General features: G+C 30.6%; 3 protein-coding genes across 3 annotated transcripts in view; 1 reads left to right on the top strand and 2 right to left on the bottom strand.

Annotated features, from left to right (window-relative positions):
* Window positions 1-15013, top strand: part of LOC130669739 (uncharacterized) — a 45859-nt gene extending 30846 nt beyond the window's left edge. The window contains exons 16-25 of the mRNA XM_057472785.1: window positions 1001-1110; window positions 2023-2201; window positions 7215-7475; window positions 7559-8212; window positions 8867-8989; window positions 11211-11398; window positions 11558-11753; window positions 11834-11982; window positions 12072-12230; window positions 14427-15013. Coding sequence (XP_057328768.1) covers window positions 1001-1110; window positions 2023-2201; window positions 7215-7475; window positions 7559-8212; window positions 8867-8989; window positions 11211-11398; window positions 11558-11753; window positions 11834-11982; window positions 12072-12230; window positions 14427-14547 — 2140 coding nt within the window. The 3' untranslated portion in view covers window positions 14548-15013. The remainder of the gene's footprint in view (window positions 1-1000; window positions 1111-2022; window positions 2202-7214; window positions 7476-7558; window positions 8213-8866; window positions 8990-11210; window positions 11399-11557; window positions 11754-11833; window positions 11983-12071; window positions 12231-14426) is intronic.
* Window positions 15014-17107: 2094 nt separating this feature from the next.
* The window catches only part of LOC130664290 (icarapin-like), a 47229-nt gene continuing 42753 nt past the window's right edge, over window positions 17108-21583 (bottom strand). Inside the window, exons 3-4 of the mRNA XM_057464181.1 lie at window positions 20535-20665; window positions 17108-17631 (exon numbers count right to left, since the gene is read on the bottom strand). Of these exons, the coding sequence (XP_057320164.1) occupies window positions 17347-17631; window positions 20535-20665 (416 nt within the window). The 3' untranslated portion in view covers window positions 17108-17346. The remainder of the gene's footprint in view (window positions 17632-20534; window positions 20666-21583) is intronic.
* LOC130664282 (uncharacterized) lies at window positions 17639-20523 on the bottom strand. The gene is made up of 2 exons (XM_057464173.1): window positions 19183-20523; window positions 17639-19104 (listed from the first exon to the last, which is right to left on the bottom strand). Exons 1-2 carry the CDS (start codon window positions 19603-19605, stop codon window positions 18325-18327), a joined length of 1203 nt encoding a protein of 400 aa, XP_057320156.1. The 5' UTR covers window positions 19606-20523; the 3' UTR covers window positions 17639-18324.

The raw sequence follows: 21583 nt of genomic DNA, 5'->3' as shown, positions 1-21583 counted from the left end.
GGCCAGTCGTGCGTGTTTTACTGTCCGGTATATGTCTAACTAGAAATATTATTTTTTTTATACATATTTTTCTTAACACTAGTCACAACGTAGCATTACAACTTGTATACTTGTATTTTATATTTGTTGCGAAAAAAATATTTTATTTTATACTATAAATTTAATTATTTTTTACACACCGAGTACTAGATTTTTCTTTATTGTTTTCTTTTCATGAAAATTGAAATATTTTTGTCGAGGGTATCGATAATTTTTTTTTTAAATGAGTCTGAATGTAGCAGAGAGAAATTTAAAATTATTAATAAATAGAGTAAATAATTTAAAAAATAAAATTTTAAAAAATGCGCATTTAAAAAATTGGAAATTAATAAGTGCATTTTTTAAAATTATTTACTCTATTTAAAATTTGTCTGATGTCTGATACATTCACACTCATTTGAAAAAATTAATTTTATTATTGAAGAAATATTATTTTCTCGTAAAGTTTAATAAATTTTTAAGAATGACAATGACCGTAATAAATTTAGTGGGGATTAAGGGTGACAAAACCCACAGATCGATAGACATTGGACAGTGAAAATGTATATAAATAAAATAAAAATAGAATAAAATAAATACAGTAATAATTGGAGAGAGAGTTAAAATTGGAATGATGATATTAAAATATTGTGTCTGGCCGAGTGAATCCAAGGACAAGGATAGCAAACACTCGTTTATAAAATCATGTAACGATGTGGAAATTATTAAAAAATCACTTTTCCACTGCTGCCCTTGCGCTTTTCGACGCAGACGGCCTATTGATATCGAAACTAATGGGGATTTATCAATTAATTCTGAGCTTCCGGGTCTTGTTACTACGCCTATTATTTCGATAACTCCTAATCAATGCAATCAACTGTATGTTTTTATTTTTTTTTTCTTTTTAAACATAAATCTTTTATCAATTAAATTTATAATGAATAAATTAATCCTACTAATTGATTACTTTTATGTGTTTCAGAAATAAAACAAACATCGATGAGGAATTGAATGAAAAGAATCGATGTAACTCAGCACAAATTTCTACCCATTGTATCAATAACTTAACTGATCTATCAACTCACTACTTGGGTAAAAAATTTTATTTTTTAAATTAAAACTATTTTTTCATTTCTATTAACGAACAAAAAAAATATTTCGCTCAAAAGATTTTAAAATTTAAAAAAATTCCGATAATTTAAAATTCGCGCGCTGCGTGGTTTAAAAATTAAAGACGTAGTTAATGAAATTATTACGTCTCTAAATGATGAAATTGTCACAAGGATCATGTAGAATAATAATGAATATTTATTGATAATTGCAGTAGATAATAATCATAATAAAATAAAAAAGTATTAATGAGCAAAATAACGATCGGTAAATAGTGTAGGAATAGAATTGGAGCGTAAGGTTCTTAACCCCAGGCTCCTGTGTTAGCTGGACAATATTGTTGTATGCACATGTAAATACCCGGAGAGACGATCGTGAGTTTACGTGTTCGTGTAAATCGATAATTCGCTGGTCAAGTCTAACGACCGTGTCGACGAACTCTGATTTAAATTTAAATTTAACTTTTAACTTTGAATATATACTTAGCGGGCAAAAAATATTTTTTTAAAATTTAGTATAAAATAAAAACAGTTTAGTTTTTTTTTAAAAAAATGTTGACATGATGTACGTGGCGTAGAGAAAGTAAGTGAAGATTTTTAAAAAGTTAAGCGTTCTGGTGGATATTGTTATCGAATTCCCTCGTCGAGACAGCCCTCGGTTGTGGAAACGCAATAAACCAAGTTACGTTAAAGTGAGGTATAGAAAGGAGTAAGAGAGGGAGAGACAGAGAGAAAGAGAAAGAGAGTAAAGGGGATGGGGATGGAATGGGGGCTGAGAAAGTAAGGGAGGAGGTTGTTCGCGACAAAGCCAAAGTAAAGGAGATTGATTCGATTTCTCTGTTCGCTTCTGTAGTAATTTCATTTCTCACGTAATTCAATTCCTTGTGACACTAAGGTCGCGATCGAGAACCGTATGGGGTCTCAAGTGACTCGTCCAATGATAGAGACAACGAGCCGCTTCAAGATCATGAGGTCAATGAGGATAATTCGCATCGGAGTGCTTCCATTATTACCAAGTCCTTTGATATTATTACACATGAATCTAATCCGTCTAGAAGGAATTCTATCGATCAGGTATTTTCATATTCAATTAATATTAATCTCTCTCCAAAGTCCATTATAATCCACGCTGGTAATTTTATGCTAATGATTGTCATCGGTAACTTATAATGGTATAGTAATTACTTTTTAATTATTTATCGCCCAAGCTACTGACAATAATTGCTGGTGATAACTATTCCCATCCCCGAATAACAATAACTATTAACAATTTAAATGATCACTCATAATGTGAACCAATAATTATAATCTTAGATAACAATACCCGGGTCAAAAATAAAACTTGATTGAGACTTGGTTTACCAAGTCGTAATTGGGAGCCGTTTTTCACAAGACAAACTCGACTTTTTTTACGGAGGTATGAAATATATTAAGTTTTCGCCTTGGTTTAGACTTAACTGGCTTACTTAGTCACGATTTAAGACGAAAAAGTTTAAATCAAGTCGAAATTGACTTGGTTTAGACTTATTTGACTTAAATCTTAAGACGAAAAAGTCAAGATCAAGTCGAAATTGACTTGATGTAGACTTATTCGACTTAAAATATAAGGCAATAAAGTCTAAATCAAGTCGAAAATGACTTGATTTAGACTTATTCGACTTAAATTATAAGACGAAAAAGTCAAAACTAAGGTGAAATAATTTTTGTATATAAAGGCGGAAGTAAGGCGAATAAATAACTTTTTTTCGACTTGGTTCAGCAAGTCAAAAGTAAGGTGAATGACTATCGTGCTCGAAGCAAAGGCGAATAAGTTCAAACTAAGATCAAAACACACAAATAAGTTGAAATAAGTTGAAACTAAGATGAAAAAAGTTCAAAAAGTTGAAAAAAATTTAATTTAAGTCGAAAAAGTCGAGATCTTATCGAAAAATCGTCGGCAAATCGATCACTTCAAAAGAAAATAAAGCGAAGCGAGCCTGAACCAAGTTTTATTTTTGACCCGGGTATTTATTATTGAGATCTTTAAGGGGGATCACTAATGTGATTGCCTGAAAAAAGATGATTTTTGGGAATTTTTTTAAAGAAAACTTCTACATGGAATATTTTAATGTCTTAAGGAAATATTTGTGGATATATAATGAATACAAAATAAAATTTTTGACCCAAAAAATTCAAAATTAAGCAAGTTATTCACAATCTCCCAAGGCTCCAAAAAAAAGTCCCCCCACTGCTGCAGTGATAGCGGCCTCCCCAGTGCATGGAATCAAAAAAACCAAAAAGTTTATTAAACTAGAAGGTACTTCCCGTACCATGACCCTCGGGTTAAGAAAAAAATTGACATTTAACAAAATAGCGGAGTTAAAAAAAAAATTCAAATTTCGCGCGAAAATTTGAAAATTTTTGGCCTGCCAAAATTACATTTTTGATTCGATCGGAAAAATGGAGGTTTATGGTACGTAGAAATATATATAAAAAAAACTGCAATTCAAATCAAATCAATCGGATGATTTGTTTTCGAGTTATAGATGCAGCGATTTTGAAAAATGTATTTTCGACAACCGATGAGCGGCTGCTTTTCAAATGGCTGTAACTCAAAAAAACTATTCGAGATATGCACTAGAAATTGTAGTATGTTATTTTTGAAGGTATAAGCTATCGAAATATGCAAAAAAAAAATATTGATGTTTTCAAAATTTCACATTAGTCCCTGGGTTCAAACAAATGTTGGGTTCAAATTGTTTCTTAATAAATTCAATATATGCCAGTTTGTTTTTTTAAAATTTAATTTTAACTATTTCGGTGTAATTAAAAGAGTGTAGAAATATTTGTGTGTGAGTGAAATAGTTGAAAAATACTTGTTCGGCCATATTTGAATATACGATATCTTTTGTTCAAATAAATCTTAGTCGGTTCAAATAAATACTTTCTCAGTGTACGGTTGTGACAGTTCCAGGTCTTTGAACATTTTCAAAAATTGAGGGGGGTGGGGTACCAACTAAGAATAGCCTTAACGTTAATTTGGCTCGATCGTTCAACGAATATTTTAATAAAATAACTAAATTAATTATAGCATGACTATATCGAATAATACAAACGTTACCCTGAGCAAAACGGTAATTAATTATTAAATGATTGTGGCGGATAGCGACTTTATAATCAAGTCTCAATTATTAATAAATTTCCAGAGCGATGTAGAATCGAAACAACAGTTTTATTTTTAAAGTAATCAATTATGAAAATTTTCATATATTGTCTATAATTGGTTCTCGGTTTTTAGAGTAAAGACGTACGCTTTCAGCCAAAAATAAATATAAATTAACTTAATTATATACTATATTATTACATTACTTTAAATTTCGAGATGATAAATGTCATAAATATTAAAACCACAAAGAATTTAATTTATTTAATTGATATAGGGGAGGGTGGGGCAGAGCGGCCCCCCTAAGCCAATTATTATTGTTTGTGGCTTTCAACCATAAGATCACTTTACTTTTGTCCTATTTCGAACAAATTTATGGAAATTTTGCCAAAATTCTGAAAAAACAATTTTTTTTTTTGTGGGGCAGAGCGGCCCACCTTCAAAAAGTGATAAAAAATTTTTTTTTTCGTTTTTTTTTTTTTTAAATTGTTTTCATCATTGAGAATGTATTTCTTTCTCTTGACAACTATTTTTGGTTTTATATTACTCGAAAAAAATTTTTTAAAGTGTAATAAATCGTTCACTCTCGATTACCTTAATTACTAATTGTTATTTAATAAAAAAAAAAAATCAATTCTATAGTTTTACTTTATTTCAAAAATTTATCAACTAAAAAAAAAAATTTAATTTTTATAAATTTTTAGTGACCAAATTTGCCTCTTACATAGAGAAACGGCCGAAAAATAAGAAAAAATAATTTTTTCGGAAGTTTCGGCTGGTCCATTTTCCCCAGGTGTTATGCGTAGGGCTAGAAATGTGGAATTATAATAATTTTTCTATAATTTGACGATAAAAATATGAAAAAATCCCTTTTTCAAAATTTTGGGCTTGTCCATTTTGCCCCAAATGTCATGCGTAGGGCTAAAAATGCGCAAACATATCGGATTTATAGTAATTAGTCGAAAAAAAAAAAATTTTTTTTTTGATTAAAATTTCAGGGGGGCCGCTCTGCCCCACCCTCCCCTAAAAGAGAGAAAATTTTTGAATTTAATACCAAATCGATTTCTCATTTTTCATTTGTTAATCATTATTTAGTATTAACTTCAAAGTAAAAGATTTAACCTAGTTTTAATTCCAAAGAAGATATTTTTAAAAAAGCAATTATATATTGTTTGAAGTAATAGCCCTAGCAGATCCGAATTATGGTAAATTACCGTATTTTACCGCAAAATACCGTAATTTACTGTAAATTTGCCGCACCTTATAGTAATTTGCAGCTAATTACGGTATACTACACGGAGAGAAGTGAATGGTATATTCTCCAATATAACATAGTAATTATTACCATGTAGCATGATAACGCAAGTTTTTTAGCCGTATTATTTATTTGACATAGTACACGGAGAGAAATTTATGGTAACGATTACAATAAATTATGGGAATGGTTCCCATAATGTATGATAACCGGTTTTATTGAAATGTCAATTATAGTAACCGTTACCATAATATTATGGTAATGGTTACCATAATATTATGGTAACGATTACTATAATATATGGGAGTCATTACCATAATATTATAGTAACGATTACTATAATATTATGGGAACGATGACCATAATATTATGGTAATCATTACCATAATTATTTCACATGCGATATGGGAATTGTTACCATAATGATGGGAATTATTCCCATACTTATGAGAACTTTTCCCAGAAAGTATGGGCGTATATCCCATAATTCCAAGTAATCATTACCATAACGGTATGGCATGATATTTCATAAACGTACTAGGAACGGTTACCATAAATTTCTCTCCGTGTATCGATTCCTATGTTTTAAAAAACAGGACTGGTTACTATACAGAATCGTAATTATTACCATTATTTTTTCTCTGTGTACGGTAATTTCCGGCAAAATACTGTAATTTACGGTATTCAGAAGAATTACCGTAAATTACCGCAAATGCGGTATTTTACCGTAAAGTAATTCATTTGGCGGTAAAATACTGTCACGTTACCACAAATTTACGGAGAGTTGTCGCAATTTCACCGTAAATTTGCTGTAAAATGCGCTATTTTTTACCGTGAATTACCGTAATTTGTAATCGCTAGGGAAATTAAAAAAGTATCAATTAACTGTTAAAAGTTAATTGAATTTAAAAAATTGTAAATATATTTTTAAGTTGATTATTGAAATATATATGAAGTAATTCAACAATGGGAGTGCTTTCATTGTTAATTGATAAGAAAAAAAATCAAATTGATGTCATACTATTTTTTTACAAAAACAATATTTTCCGAAAACAGTAAATATACAAGTCTGTCGTTTTATTTTTGACCCGAGATGTCATAGTGGTATACCGGTATCCAGACTCTCTATATATTCAATTCATATAATGACTTTAAGACAGACAATTATCAATTTTTTACTAATTAGATAGATTTATAGTAAACCCGATTATTTTTTTTTATATAGTCATTATTTCAATAAAAATTCTCCAAGTTCCTCTCTAGTATTTTACCAAAAATTAATTTACTTTTATTTAATTATTCATCAATAATTATAACCACAGAATTAAAGTTCAAATATCAAAGAATAAAAAAACATTTTTGTGGCTTATAAATTTATAAAAAATAATTTAACAAAGGTCTAGTTTTCAAGGCGACTCGGCATTGGGTATTCACCCTATCAATGTTTAAAATTCTACCATAATCTGATGATGATCATTAGCATTAAATATAAGCGTGTAATTAATAATGACTTTCTTTTATCTTTTGGATAGTAAATAAAAATTTAATTTATTAAACAAGTTGGGATATTTAAAAAAGTTTAACTAATTACATTAAAGAATACTTGTAGATTATAAAGTTCATAAGTATATAAGACCAAGGCATAATGATAATAATAACAATAAAAAATAATGATTTTTATGATCGCAAGATACCAGTAACAGTACTGTCAAGTGCGACAAATTCAACAGACTTGGATAAAGAAACGAGTTCTGATGATATAGCCTCGGGTCGTGAGCTAGACAGTGATGATCCTTTGACTCGTAATCCAGCTTCAGGCTCTTCAGTTGTCTCTAATGAGAGCAGCTCAGCTGATGAAGCGATAAGGGAAGTTATAAGTCCTAACCACAGAGACACTGGTGGTATTCAAGCTATTGCTTTTGATGAACACGATAGTCCGGATGTATCTCTGGTACTGCTGTTAACGATTTAATTTTTTCTTAATCATTTTACTCCCTTTTTTTTATTACTATTGCTGTTGTTATTTTTTTCAAGGCTTACGATCGAGATTATTCGACCGAGTTACAGATTGATATTGAATCGAGAGCATGCTCTTCCATAAATTCTCCTAATAAATTCTTCCATTCGCTTGTATGTCACGATGATGAGGAGGATGATGATGATGATGATGATGATGATGATGATGAAGAATTGGAGCAAAATAATAATGGAGATGAAGATGAAGATGGAAATGTTGATTTAGATGTAAGTGAAGACGTAGGCGATGACATAAATGCGGTAAAGGATGCGGATGAGAATGAAAATGGAGACGAAGATGATAAAGAAATATCGGAGTATAAAATTGATGAGATGTCAACATCTATCACAACTACTACGACCTCTGGCATTAGTGGAATTACGGCAACGTCTTCTTTAACCACATCAACGTCAACATCTTCATCAAACTCGGAGACTGTGAAGAATTTAGTTTCGATAGTCGTTGCATCTCGACCTCATTCTCGAGCAGCGACTGAGTATCATGAAACCACGACTGCCGTCACCTTTCAGCCTCTCGACATCCGGCAATCCCGTGAGGGAACCTCAGTTTCCGGTGGAGCCTCAGTTATCCATGACCCAAATGATACACTTACACTTGAATCGAATGACCATGATGGAGATATTTCAGTAAAGAGTAAAATTGTCTCTGTGGTAAATAAATTATTTTAAATTACCACCAAAGCTTTTAAATTACTTAAACAATTTTATTATTTCTTTTTTTTGTCATTAAAATATCACTTACAATAATTTATTCTCATTTTACTGAGATCAAAGCTTTAAGTATACGACTCTTACTTTAAACTTGAATAACTTTATAAAAATAAAAAGTACCGGTGGGTAAAAAAATTTCTAAAGAAACTGTTCCAAAGCTCAAACTCTGAGCTTTCAAATGCTATGTCGGGAATTGAGCTGTGATTTTTTTTTAGAGCAATAAAAAAAAGGTGAAGAAAAATTTTAGGATTTTTTTTTCTGCTCTTTGTCGATCTTTAAATATTTTTTTATCCTAGACAAACTTTTCAAGTCGTTTTTTAATTTTAACTCTTAGACAAGATATTTTTTTGACTTTTTCAAGTGTCGGTTTAATAGAGGCGGACTCGAAATAATTTTATTGGCTTAAAAAATTATTATTTTTTTTGGCCTTCATTTAGAGGCAATAATTGAATTTATATCATTTTAACCCAAAGCTATGATGCAACAAAAAATGTTTTAAAAAAATTTGAAACCTTTGTTTTATTTGTTTTCGACAATTTCCTTTGTTCTAATTGATTGATTAAAAAGGAAAAATGTTTTTATTCAATGGTTTAGATTAAACATCCATCAGATGAAAATCCTGACACAGAAATTCACGTCGTAACAATAGAAAAAATCCATCAAACGTTAACTAGCTCGAGGGAAAATGGAATAGTACCAGAAATCGCCCGAATCCATGTATGTTATAATTATAAAAACAATAACTTTCAATTTAATTTTTATTATAAGTTTACTATTATTGTCATTTTTATTAACAAAACAATTTTTTTAATTAACAACAATAATAATAACAATGATTTTTTTTTTTTACACTGTAAAAAATTTTCGGAGTGAATTTGGAGCGGGTGAATGTTTATTTCTTTAGTCCCGGAGTGAAATTTACTCCGAAGAGGAGTTTATTTTAATATTAAAACTCTGAATCGGAGTGAATGCGGATTTAAATAAAATCCAGATCACCCAAAATCACTCGACTGAAAAGACAAACTTCTTATTTACTCCGTATGCCGAGTGATTTTTTAAAAAAACTCCGAAACTCTACGGAGTGAATCCGGATTTTAGGTACTTGACCTTCTTGGAATGCTAAAAGATACATTTTCAAAAATTTTCTTTTCAGGCCTTGTATAAGATATTGCTATGATTTTTTTTCAAACTTTTATTTGAAGCTTATAGAGTACAAAAATACTTGCGTTTTTTTTAAATTTAATTTTTTAACAACTATCTGGGAGGCGCCAAAGTCGGCCTCATAAAAATGGTGTCTCACGGCGGACAGTTAATCTCAGGGTTGGTGAATTTGAAACAAAAAACCAAAATGGCATCTTCGAAAGAAAAGTCTTTTACATGACACTTTACCACAATTAGCTAGAAATAAAAAATGGTGGATGTTTGAAAAAAAGTCGAAAAAAAAACCCCTGTTTTTTTACTATTCTCCCCGAGTTTAAAAACAAATTCGGATTCAACCCGGGTCAAAATTAAAACTTGATTCAGGCTCGCTTCGCCTTATTTTCTTTTGAAGTTATCGATTTGCCGACGATTTTTCGATAAGATCTCGACTTTTTCGACTTAAATTAAATTTATGTCAACTTTTTGAACTTTTTTCATCTTAGTTTCAACTTATTTCAACTTATTTGTGTTTTTTGATCTTAGTTTGAACTTATTCGCCTTTGCTTCGAGCACGATAGTCATTCACCTTACTTTTGACTTGCTGAACCAAGTCGAAAAAAAGTTATTTATTCGCCTTACTTCCGCCTTTATATACAAAAATTATTTCACCTTAGTTTTCACTTTTTCGTCTTATAATTTAAGTCGAATAAGTCTAAACCAAGTCAATTTCGACTTGATTTAAACTTTTTCGTCTTAAATCGTGACTAAGTAAGCCAGTTAAGTCTAAACCAAGGCGAAAACTTAATATATTTCATACCTCCGTAAAAAAAGTCGAGTTTGTCTTGTAGAAAACGGCTCCCAATTACGACTTGGTAAACCAAGTCTAAATCAAGTTTTATTTTTGACCCGGGAAGTCTCAAAGTTCTCAATAAGGATCAATTTAGAATTTTAAGATTGACAACGGTATAAAAAGTTATCCTAGTTTAGTCCTCTGAGTAGTTATGACCACTTTTACCACTTTGAGTACTAAATTGGCATAACATAATCTGGATTAGAGCCTCAAAATACTCAAAACATACAGGAATCATTTTATCCATATTTGAACCTTAAAAGTCTCATTTGACGTATTCTCTTCCCTCCCTTTTCTATCTAAAATTTTTCAAAGTCCGGAGTACAATTTTTCATTCGTTGAGGATTTCGAGGTCTTACTTATAATTTAAAATCGATAAATTATTCGCATTTATACCTCATAGTTCTCATTGAGGATTTTTAGTACTAAAGTAGAGTTACTTTCTGGGCGGCAAATAAAACATTAAAGGAATTGAGGCTTTTGAGGTCTAAACTAGAATTTGTTTTTTGACTCGGGCCTGCTAAAAAAAAAGTTATAATTTATTTTGGGTGGCAAAATGCGGTAAATTGTCATACAAAACATCTCAACGAACAAAACAAGACCACAGACATTTAAATCGGCCGAGTAGTTTCAGAGATTAACTGTCCGCCATTTGAAAAAGTAATTTCGAGAAAAACGTATTCAAAGTTTTACTCGCACGTGTAGAGTGCGGAAGCGCGCGCGCTTTCACTAATTTCTTTATGTTAGAATTCAAATTTTAAAAAAAGTTTCTTAGAGGTGATTTTTAAAAGTATAAGAATTGAGAAAAGCAAAAAAAACTCGATTTTTTTAAATGTATAAGGTGGTCACCTTAAATAAAATCCTTAGTCACTCCAAATTCACTCCCGATTTTTTGCAGTACAAATATTTTAAAATAAAATAAAAAATGATTGAAATAAATTTTTTCAGATGGACAATAATGCAACAGAATCTCCGACAAAAAGATTGCAATCAAAAGTACCGCGTAGCAGAGTAAAAATGAAAGCAGGATTGAATAAAGTCGCCCCCGCATTACCGATTAATAATAGTGAAAAAAGTTTTAGCAAATCAAAGCCAATTATTCCACAATGCTTTTCCCAACTTGAAAGCAATGACTGGTAATTTATTTTATCACCGAGTTGCTTTTAAAACTCTTAGCTTTCATTTATTTACCCAGTTATTTTATTCAAAACGTCTGCTTGAAATTTCTCTTATAAACTTTACAAGTTTGTGACAGCCAACATAAAGTATTAACTCTTTTACTGATGTATTTACAGGGAAGTGGCGATAAAAGGTTTGAAAGGTTTGTCAATTATTGCAAGACAGCAACGTCAATTATTGGACAACTGTCCGCAAAATCTTGTGGGTCGATTGTTAGGTCGTCATATCAGAAATTTACGGTCACAAGTTGCTCGCACAGCTTGTATGGCAGCTGGTGATGTTTTTGAGTCTCAAGCGCGTTCTATTGATCACGTAATTTGTTAAATTAATTTAACTATCGCTAATTAATATCAACAGTAATTAATTATAATTATTAATTAATCATTATTTAGGATCTTGATGATATAGCTGGACCATTACTTCACAGAACAGCAGACACTAACAGATTTTTACGCTCTGATAGTAATGCAGCTCTTGATCGTATGATAGAACACCTTCCACCTCATCGTACAATATCTGTTATTATACATCGTGGCGCCGGGTAATGATAACTTATACTAATAATAATACTAATTAATTTATAAAATTAATTAATATTATAATATTATTTTAAATTTATAATCTCTTCAGTCATCAAAATGCCGTCGTAAGAGCAGCTACGGCGAGACTTTTAGCTTCTGTCGTTGAACGTATGGGACCAGACTCAGCTATGACGCTTCCACGAGATGTCAGAGAAAAGTTACTAAGTACTGGTGCTAAACTTTTAATGGATGGTAACTTAGATGCTAGGTATTAACTTTATTAATTAATTCATAATAATAATTATTATCATTGTTATAATAAAATCATATATATGATATATATGAAAAAAAATGTTTTTTTTAAGCCCTATGATCTCAAAAGTTTCTTAAGTCTCAGGTATAAAAAAAATCCTCCCAAAAGAGAGCTCGAAATGTCAATCCTGCCGAGGTCTCAATGGTTATTTATTTTTTTATTTGAATTACATGTGAAAAAAATTATTTGTTTTTTAGTGAAGAAATTTTTTCTGAAAATCGAAGTACAGTCTTGTAGGAAATTTAATTCTCTATGAAGAAGTTTTCTTCGTACAACTAACAGAAAAAAAAAAAGTTATGAAGCTTTAAATAATAGTGAATTCAAAAACTAAATGTATAGACAGTTTTAAAGCTAATTTCCGGGTTTTATTGTGTACATAGGGGAGGGTGGGGCAGAGCGGTCCTATTTCTAGCGCTACGCATAACACCTGGGGCAAAATGGACCAGCCGAAACTTCCGAAAAAATTATTTTTTCATATTTTTCGGCCGTTTCTCTATGTAAGAGGCAAATTTGGTCACTAAAAATTTATAAAAATTAAATTTTTTTTTTTAGTTGATAAATCTTTGAAATAAAGTAAAATTATAGAATTTATTTTTTTTTTATTAAATAACAATTAGTAATTAAGGTAATCGAGAGTGAACGATTTATTACACCTTAAAAAATTTTTTTCGAGTAATATAAAACCAAAAATAGTTGTCAAGAGAAAGAAATACATTCTTAATGATGAAAACAATTGAAAAAAAAAAAAAACGAAAAAAAAAATTTTTTTATTATTTTTTGGAGGGGGGCCGCTCTGCCCCACAAAAAAAATTTTTTTTTTTTTCAGAATTTTGGCATAATGCCCATAAATTTGTTCGAAATAAGACATAAGTAAAGGGAAATTATGGTTGAAAGCCACAAAAAGTATTAATTGGCTTAGGGGGGCCGCTCTGCCCCACCCTCCTCTATGTTTAAATGGTAAATCTATACACTGCAAAAAATCCGGAGTGATTACGGATTTTATTTCAATCCGCATTCATTCCGATTCGGAGTTTTAGTGTTAAAATAAACTCTCATTCGGAGTAAATTTCACTCCGAAGGGATTAAATAAATAAATAGTCATCCGCTCCGCATTCACTACGTATTTACTCCGCATTCACTCCGCAAATTTTTTACAGTGTATATATATATTGTGTTTAATCGGTCAGGTGTTTTAAAAAAATGTCTGATATTTTACTTATTTTCCGTATAAATTTCGAAAGTAAAATATTTTTGAAAGTTCTTAGTCTTGGTGAGCCTTTTCGATTGCCTCCACGTCGGTTCAAATTGGTTGTCCTATCAAAAACTCCATGTGAAATTGCATGGGAACCCATGGGAATCCATAGGAATCCATATAGAAGAGTATGGATTTATGTAAGAATTTATAGGAATGTATATAGGAGTGTATGGATTTATATAAGAATCCATGTCGGAAACCATGGGTATCTTAATTCCCTTATGGAAAATCTACATAGGAAACTGTGAGTACCTGGATTCCGATGTAAAAAACCCACATAGGACACTGGATATCTAGATTTCCATATAGGAATTTCACATAGAAAACTGGGTACTTGGATTCCCATATAGGAACTTGGATATATGGATTTTTTTGTGGGAAATTCATATAAAAATCTAGGTTTCTATACAAGTAACCTCTATAGAATCCGGGGTATCCGGGTTTCTATGCCTATCGTCTATTGATAGATAAATAAAAGAACCGATTAATATTCTAATAGAAAACCATATGGGAATCCATCCGAAAACGCCTTGTGGGAACCTATATAGGAATCTAGGCTGTATTCCCATATAAATTTCTCTGAGAAGAATACTATTTATTACAGTTTGAAGCTTCATAACTTTTTTTCTGTTAGTTGTACAAAAAAAACACATGGAACTTTTTTATAGAGAATTTGATTTCCTACAAGCCTGTGAACTTCAATTTTCGAAAAAAAATTTTCAACACTCGCAATTTAAATAAAAAAATGAATGTTCGTTGCGCTCTAAGTAGAAATGACATTTTGAGCTGCTCGTTTGGGGGGATATTTTTTTTACTCCAAACTAACTTTTGAGACTAGAGAAAAATATTTTTTTTTGAAACATTAATATATATATTAATTATTTATAAAATAAAAGGAATCATGCCAAGGTGATGTTCAAACAACTGTCAAGATGTGAAGGATTTAGAAAAGCATTGAAAGACTCTGTACCGGACACAACGCTTCGTCATATTGATAAAACACTGAAATCACTATAAATGTCAATTATTTAAAGATTTAATAAACTGTTTAAATAATTAGTATCTTTTTTTTGTATTAATTTATTTTTTTTTAATTTAAATAAAATTATGTAGTTAATTATTAAACCCAATGGTTATTTAATTTTTTAAGTTTCTATGAAGTTACTATTATGTAAATGTTTAATATGAATAGATTATATATAAATGTACTAGTATACATAAATGTATGTGAATGAAAAGACTTAGTTCTTTCATCGTCCACGTTTTATTCATGAGATAATTATTTATATACAATTTAATACGATGTACGTGAATGCGTAGAATTATTTTATCCGAATGAACATGATATTTATAGATATACTGCATTAAATATGTGAAAAGATAAATAATAAAATATTAATTTTTAAATTACCAATGTAATTATGTAACTTTTTATATTATCAAATTTGTTATTGAATATAAATATATACATGCATACAAAAATATCGAATTTGTGTTAACGATTTTTTAAAACTTTTCGTTTAATTTTTAAAATGTTTTTGTTGAGAACTTTTATTTAGAGTATTTTTCTTCTGAATATTTATTAATATAAGAGTTTATCAAAATGTAAGATATAGTAAGTGAACAGTAGATTTTTATAGCAAAGCTGGATATGAATATAAATGAGAGGATAATATTTGTTGGTTTTACTTATAAAGTTTTACAAAAAATAAAGTCAAGTAAAAAAAAAAAAAATACAGTAATTATTAATGATGAAGATCAGTTTCAAATATTTTTCGTATCACCTGCATTGAAACTGCGAGTTTCAACACGTGTTTTGCCAATCGAAACAGGATAATTTCAGACCAATGCGGCTTAGCGGATTTTTCTGTGGTGTGTAAACTATTTTATTCAACTCATGCGCGCTATTCACGTTTTATCATGCCTAAAATGCGAACCCTAAATGGCCGTTTACCGACTGGTGAAAAATTATTTGCCAAAACGCAATAAAGATGTCTACTATCCCGGCCATTGTGACGTAATGAAAATAAACGTAACTATCTTTCAAGCTCTTACTGAATATGGGGTAATTACAATTCCCTGTTGTTACCCATTGAGTAGCCAAGGTTGTGATGCCGAATGTTTTTTTTTTCACCATGTCACTAAACAGCTATTGAGACTTCGCTTTTTAGGCGATTAATAAAACGTGAATAGCGCATATGAGTTGAATAAAACTATGAGCGCAATATGTAGGGTAAGTCATAATCCGTCACCCGCGATGTGTCTCGCTCTCACTTCGCTCGTGCCTGCGCACCTGCGACTCGTGCTAAACGCATCGCGCTGACACATTATGAATCACTTACCCTACTAGTTACGCAATAACTATTTCACCATACCTACTCTGAAAGTTCAAATTCCTACCCTGTTTAGAGGGAACAAAGTCGTTTTTTTCTTTTATAAGAAAACAAATAATAAAAATTGGCGCATGCGCTATTCTTTCTATAAACAGGCGCAAGAATTTAAACTTTCAGGTGCAGATTTGGTGAGATAGTACTCTCTAAACCTGAAATAGTGAATTATCACTAATTCACAGTGTATATATACACTATATATTCACTATTTGCCACAGCTAAAAGTCGACCACTTGAAATTAGTGCATATACATTCATTTACCCAGTGATTTTATAAAGTAATGTTGTAAATCTACTGTGTAAAAAGTCAAATTTTCACTATTTATACATAAAATTCACTTTTTTCCAGTGAATAAGTTGATCACTGGGAATAACAATGAAAATTTAACTATTACAAGTTAAGAGAGTATAATATGTGACAAAGGATGAAACAAGACGATTGCAGGCCAGGGTGAAGTTGGCTGACATCACCCACAGTTTAGAGTCGTGTTTTATCCAGAGTCACACACAATATTTTGCATGATTACCTGCATCGGAATTTCAAGATTCAGTGTCAGCAGCCAGTAAGAAACGAGTTAATTTCAAGCCGATGATGCGGAGAACTGTTAGAGAACGAGAAATCTGTGATTTACAGTCACTTATTAGATAGTCAATAAGACAAAAATATTTTCACTCATTTTTATTAATTTTATTTGGTTAATTAAAACTGTCACTTAAAAAATGAAATGATTTAACTGAAGTGACAAGCCAACAAATGAGAGTAATGGCTGCAAATGAACATTAAATATAACTAACACCATGCAGAAATAATTGTGTTTCTTCCCAAGGAAAGAAAGACGCATGTTTCTGCCCGCAGTGTGCAGGTATTTTTGAATTATACGAATTTGCTAGTAATTGTTGGCAGCATCGACTAGAAATTAGCTTGTTTCGGTTGACTGTAGAGGGACTGAAACTTTGAGTTTCGATGCTGTATCATTCAAATAAGTAAAATAAGCGCACGCGTTATTTTTCTTATAAACAGACGCTAAAATTTAAACTTTCAAGTGCAGATTCGGTGAAATAGTATATTGCGTGACAAAAGAAGAAACTACAGGACATAAATTTGAATTTAAATATAAACAATCTATTTTTTGCCCGCAGAATCAGTTGGACATTTTTACACTAAAAAAAAAAAAAATTACGATTTATTTTAAGTAAATTAAATATTTATTCATAAATTATAATTATACATGAGATTAACAAAAACAGAGCAATACACATATTTATTATTAACTTTTTGATATTTTAATGCTATTATTTATTCGGCTTATTCGTATTACGTAAATTATCATTATTACTATAATTAATGCTATAATTATATAGTAATAAAAAATATATAAATAATAAAAATATACAAGAAACATCAGTGTAATCTGAATATTATAAATTAAGCCTTAAGATCATCAACTGGTGAATCTGGAATGTCATTTTTCCAATCCTCAACAGCTTCAACACTTTTGTTTGTTGATTCTTCCTTCGAGGATCCCTTGGGTTCTGTGTCTACTTCTGTTTCCAAATCAACAACTTCTGGACTGCTATTATTCTCAGCTTCCACAGAAGTTTCATTTTCAGGTCTTACATGGATTACACGGAATCTCACTATTGTGTTTGAGTTATTAGTACCATCAGTGTAAGTTGTTTCATTAATCGTTACTTTATTGCCATTAATTATCTAAAAATACAAACAAAAAAAATAAAAATTGAAACATGTAAATAAATAAATCATCGAATTATAATTAAAAATTTTAATTTTCAATACACTGTTGAAATTTTTTTCAATTTTCGAGGATAATTGCCATGGAAATTTATTAATTTTACATAAATTTCTGACTGGTTTTAACTTGATAACTTCAAGTAATTTGCTTTAAATTTAAAGGAAAATTTTTAACCCCGTACGGAAATAGTATATTGCATAGTTAGGTTACTAAGATAGTCTTTATGTGGTGAGTGCAATGTTTTCAGCACGAGTCGTAGGGTCACATGCACGGGCCGGAGGCCCGTGTTGTGGCCCGGAGACGTGTGCTGAAATCATTGCACTCGCCGGATAAAGACTATCTGAGTAACCTACTATGCACTATATTTTATTCAACAATTGCCTGATTTTCGCGATTTATGACAATTTGCGATGCGAAGTCTGAGGCTGTTTAGCGACACGGTGCATCCCCGAAATTACAATAAACCATCGACTTTAAAAAAATGTCAATTTTTCCAAAAATTAATTTATTGTTATTTTGTATTAAGCAATTTATTATTATTTATTTATTTTTTGACAATGAATTTTAATTATTTTGAAGGTTACATGACATAACAGTACATAGTATAAAAAATAATGGATTTTAGATATTTTATTTGACAAATTATAATGCTAATTTTCTTTCACGTAAGTGTTATTGATAGTAACAGTACAATTTTCAAATTTAAAAATTGGTGCATTCATTGAAGATGAAACGGCTGCTGAGGAAGAAGTTGGTCCAACATTGATGACTGTATTAACTTTTTGCTGTTGGATTACTTTACTCGTGTGTATATCATCATCTTCTGTCCGTGAAGTCGATGGTACAACTACTGGATCCATTTTTTGCCGTATAGCTACTTGACTCGCATGCATTTCATAATTTTTTTTTTGTGACGTAGAAGGTAAATTGACAGCAGATTCAATAATGTTCCCAATTCTGGCTTTATTTTTAACAGATTCTTCAACATATCCTTCTGCAATTGCTGCTGACTTCCAGTCACCAAGACGTTTCAAAGTTGTTATATTAGCTCCAGCATCAGCAACTAAAGTTGCTGAGCTTCGTCGAAATGTATGTCCGGTATATGATGATGGATTTTTTAATCCTAAATAGGTTGCTATTTGTTGTGGTATTTTCGCAAATGTATTTATGCCAATAACTTGGTTAATACATGCACCATTCCGATAAGCCATGAAAAATCGATCTTTGGTAGTTTTTTTGGGACGTAAAGCAATGTACTTTTTGACAATGCGGCTGAATTCTCCACCAATTGTAAAAAACTTTTCGCGTTTACATTTTTTATTGTAAATCCTAACAACAAGGAGATCTCCTTCTGATTTAATATCACTAAACTTCAGATCAGTTATTTCAGATTTTCGACATGCGCCACTAATTCCAATAATTAATGCAACCTGCAAATAATGATTTATAGTTTTGTTAAATACCTTGAATAATGTACATTAATGTACATTATAATTTATCATTTTTACCTTTTTATGTAGATATTCCTTATCAGGAGCATTTGATAGAAATTGATTAATTTGATCAGGTGTCAAGACATTGGCTTTCTTACAAACATGTCCTTCTGATTTTCTCTTTAACAAAGCAGTTAAAGTAGCATACCTGCCAATGTCAACTTTTTCCTTGAGGTTAATCATAGTTTTCAACATTGAGTAAATTGACCACATACTAGTTGGCGCATAATTTTCAGCCAATTTTTTAAAATACGCCAATAGTATCGATTCTGATGCCGACTTAGTTTTATGTTCGTTTCTCCAATCATTAAATTTATCATATGCTTTCTCATATAATCTCTTCGACGCTGGTAGTATGTCCTCTTGGGCTTCTTCAGCAGCTTGACGTAAATCTGGAGGAGTAATGAATGACACTAACTCATAACCTTCAGAATTCATATTTGACTGATTTTATATTCACTCAGATGTTTTTATTATTAATTCAAATATTAATTAATTAAAAAAATACAACGACAACCATGTGATACAGCACTCTACATCTGATGAGTTGAAGTAGCCATATTTAGTGTACTAGCCGTTCAACTTAAATTTTGACTAAAAACTTTAAGTTGTTCAACGAGTTCTTATGATGCTTAATAGATGGAGCTGACATAAAAATCTTGAGACGCGTGGTGAAAAGTCATTTCACCACTCACGTTTCACAACGCCGGTGGAAGTCGAGGACATCTACTTTGACTTTACTCAACTTCTTTGCACCGGTCGATAAACAGCCATTTAGGGTTCGCAACGCAGACGTCATAAAGCGCGCATATCAGGCCGGCGTTGAATAAAATTAATTTTTTTATAACAGTAAAAAAAAAACGTTTTTTCATAAAATTTTCTAATTATATTAGTAGAAAATATTAATCGATACACTAAAAATTATTGTTATGAGTTTTATATACAAAAAGTTTTTTTGTTTTCCAGTTAAAAGAAAAAAAAGTTAAATTAAATTTTATCTCAACTAAAAACTATTTTTTCAGATTCTTTTGACGTCGCAGTTATTTTTATGTTCCATATATATTTATAAATTTTTTATTTATTTTTTACTTTTTTAAAAATGTTTTCACTCTGCACGATTCCCATTTGTACTTGCTCACCTAGCGGCATGAACATGACGCAAAGAGAGTGGATTGTATCGTGAATGATTGGCGTGTTCCAAGAGAACGCTCTTTATTATTAAAGGCAACGAGTTTTTAACGCAAAACAAAGAGAGATACGATGATGGAAGATAAAAAATAGAAAATAACGAATTTAACAAAAAAAAAAGGTAAATAAATAAATAATAAATGGATAGGAGGAAATTGGAAGACAAAAAAAATACTTACTTTGGTTTCAGATTTCGAGGATGTTTTGTTGACGGCGTCCTTCGGGATCGGTACTAATGGTTTAAAATCATCGATAGTGGGAAATCCTGTGAACATTTTAGCCATTTCCTCTCTCATTTGTTTCATCATGTCTGCAACAAAGAAAAGAATATATTTTTAGAAACGACCTGGGCGTGATGGGATACCTGCAAATAATTACATTTTTTTTGCTTTTAAGGGGGATCACTAGTGCACGGAAGAAACAGAATATTAAGAATTAATAAATAATAGTAAAAAGTGGAATCTGTTATCAATAATTAGTATTATTATGTACTTAATGAAAAGTAGCCCGATGAAAAAAGATTTTATACAATTGTATAAAATTATATAAAAAAATGGCCCGATCCAATTGCATACAACTGTATAAAAATTGTATACAATTCTATACAAATTGTAGGGGAGACCGGGGCAAGACGGCCCACCTAAGCCGGTTATTATTATTTGTGGCTTTTAACCATCAAGTCCATTTACTCTTGTCCAACTTGAATTCAATTCACCAAAATTTTGGTGAAGCTCCTGAAAAAAATTTTTTTTTTTTTGGGGCAAGACGGCCCCCTCCGAAAAAAAATGAAAAAAAAATTTGTTTTTTTAATTGTAAAAAAATTTCCTGCGTAACAAATGTTTATATTTTTCTCTTTAACAACTGTATTTACTTTAATATTACTCGAAATAACCTTTTTTGATATAATACGAGTCATTTTTTCACTTCTGTAAAAAATTGATTATTGGTTTTTTTTAACTTTTTCAAATGCTCTATTTTAATCCAAATCCATATAATTAACCAAAAAATGATATTTCTATTAAATTAATCATGACTAGGTTATAATACTATGAAATACAATTTCTTTTAGAATTTTTGAGTGGTTCATTTTGCCCCAAGTTTCACGTATCGGGCTAAAAATGAGTAAATAATCTGAATTTGTGATAATCAAAAGAAAACAAGAAAAAAAAATTTTTGGTTAATTTTTGAGGTGGGCCGTCTTGCCCCGGTCTCCCCTATACAAGTCTAT

This window comes from Microplitis mediator, chromosome 1, assembly GCF_029852145.1.
Source record: "Microplitis mediator isolate UGA2020A chromosome 1, iyMicMedi2.1, whole genome shotgun sequence".
Lineage (NCBI taxonomy): Eukaryota > Metazoa > Arthropoda > Insecta > Hymenoptera > Braconidae > Microplitis > Microplitis mediator.
The sequence above is the reverse complement of the archived record's forward strand: the minus strand, read 5'-3'. Positions and strand labels throughout refer to the sequence as shown.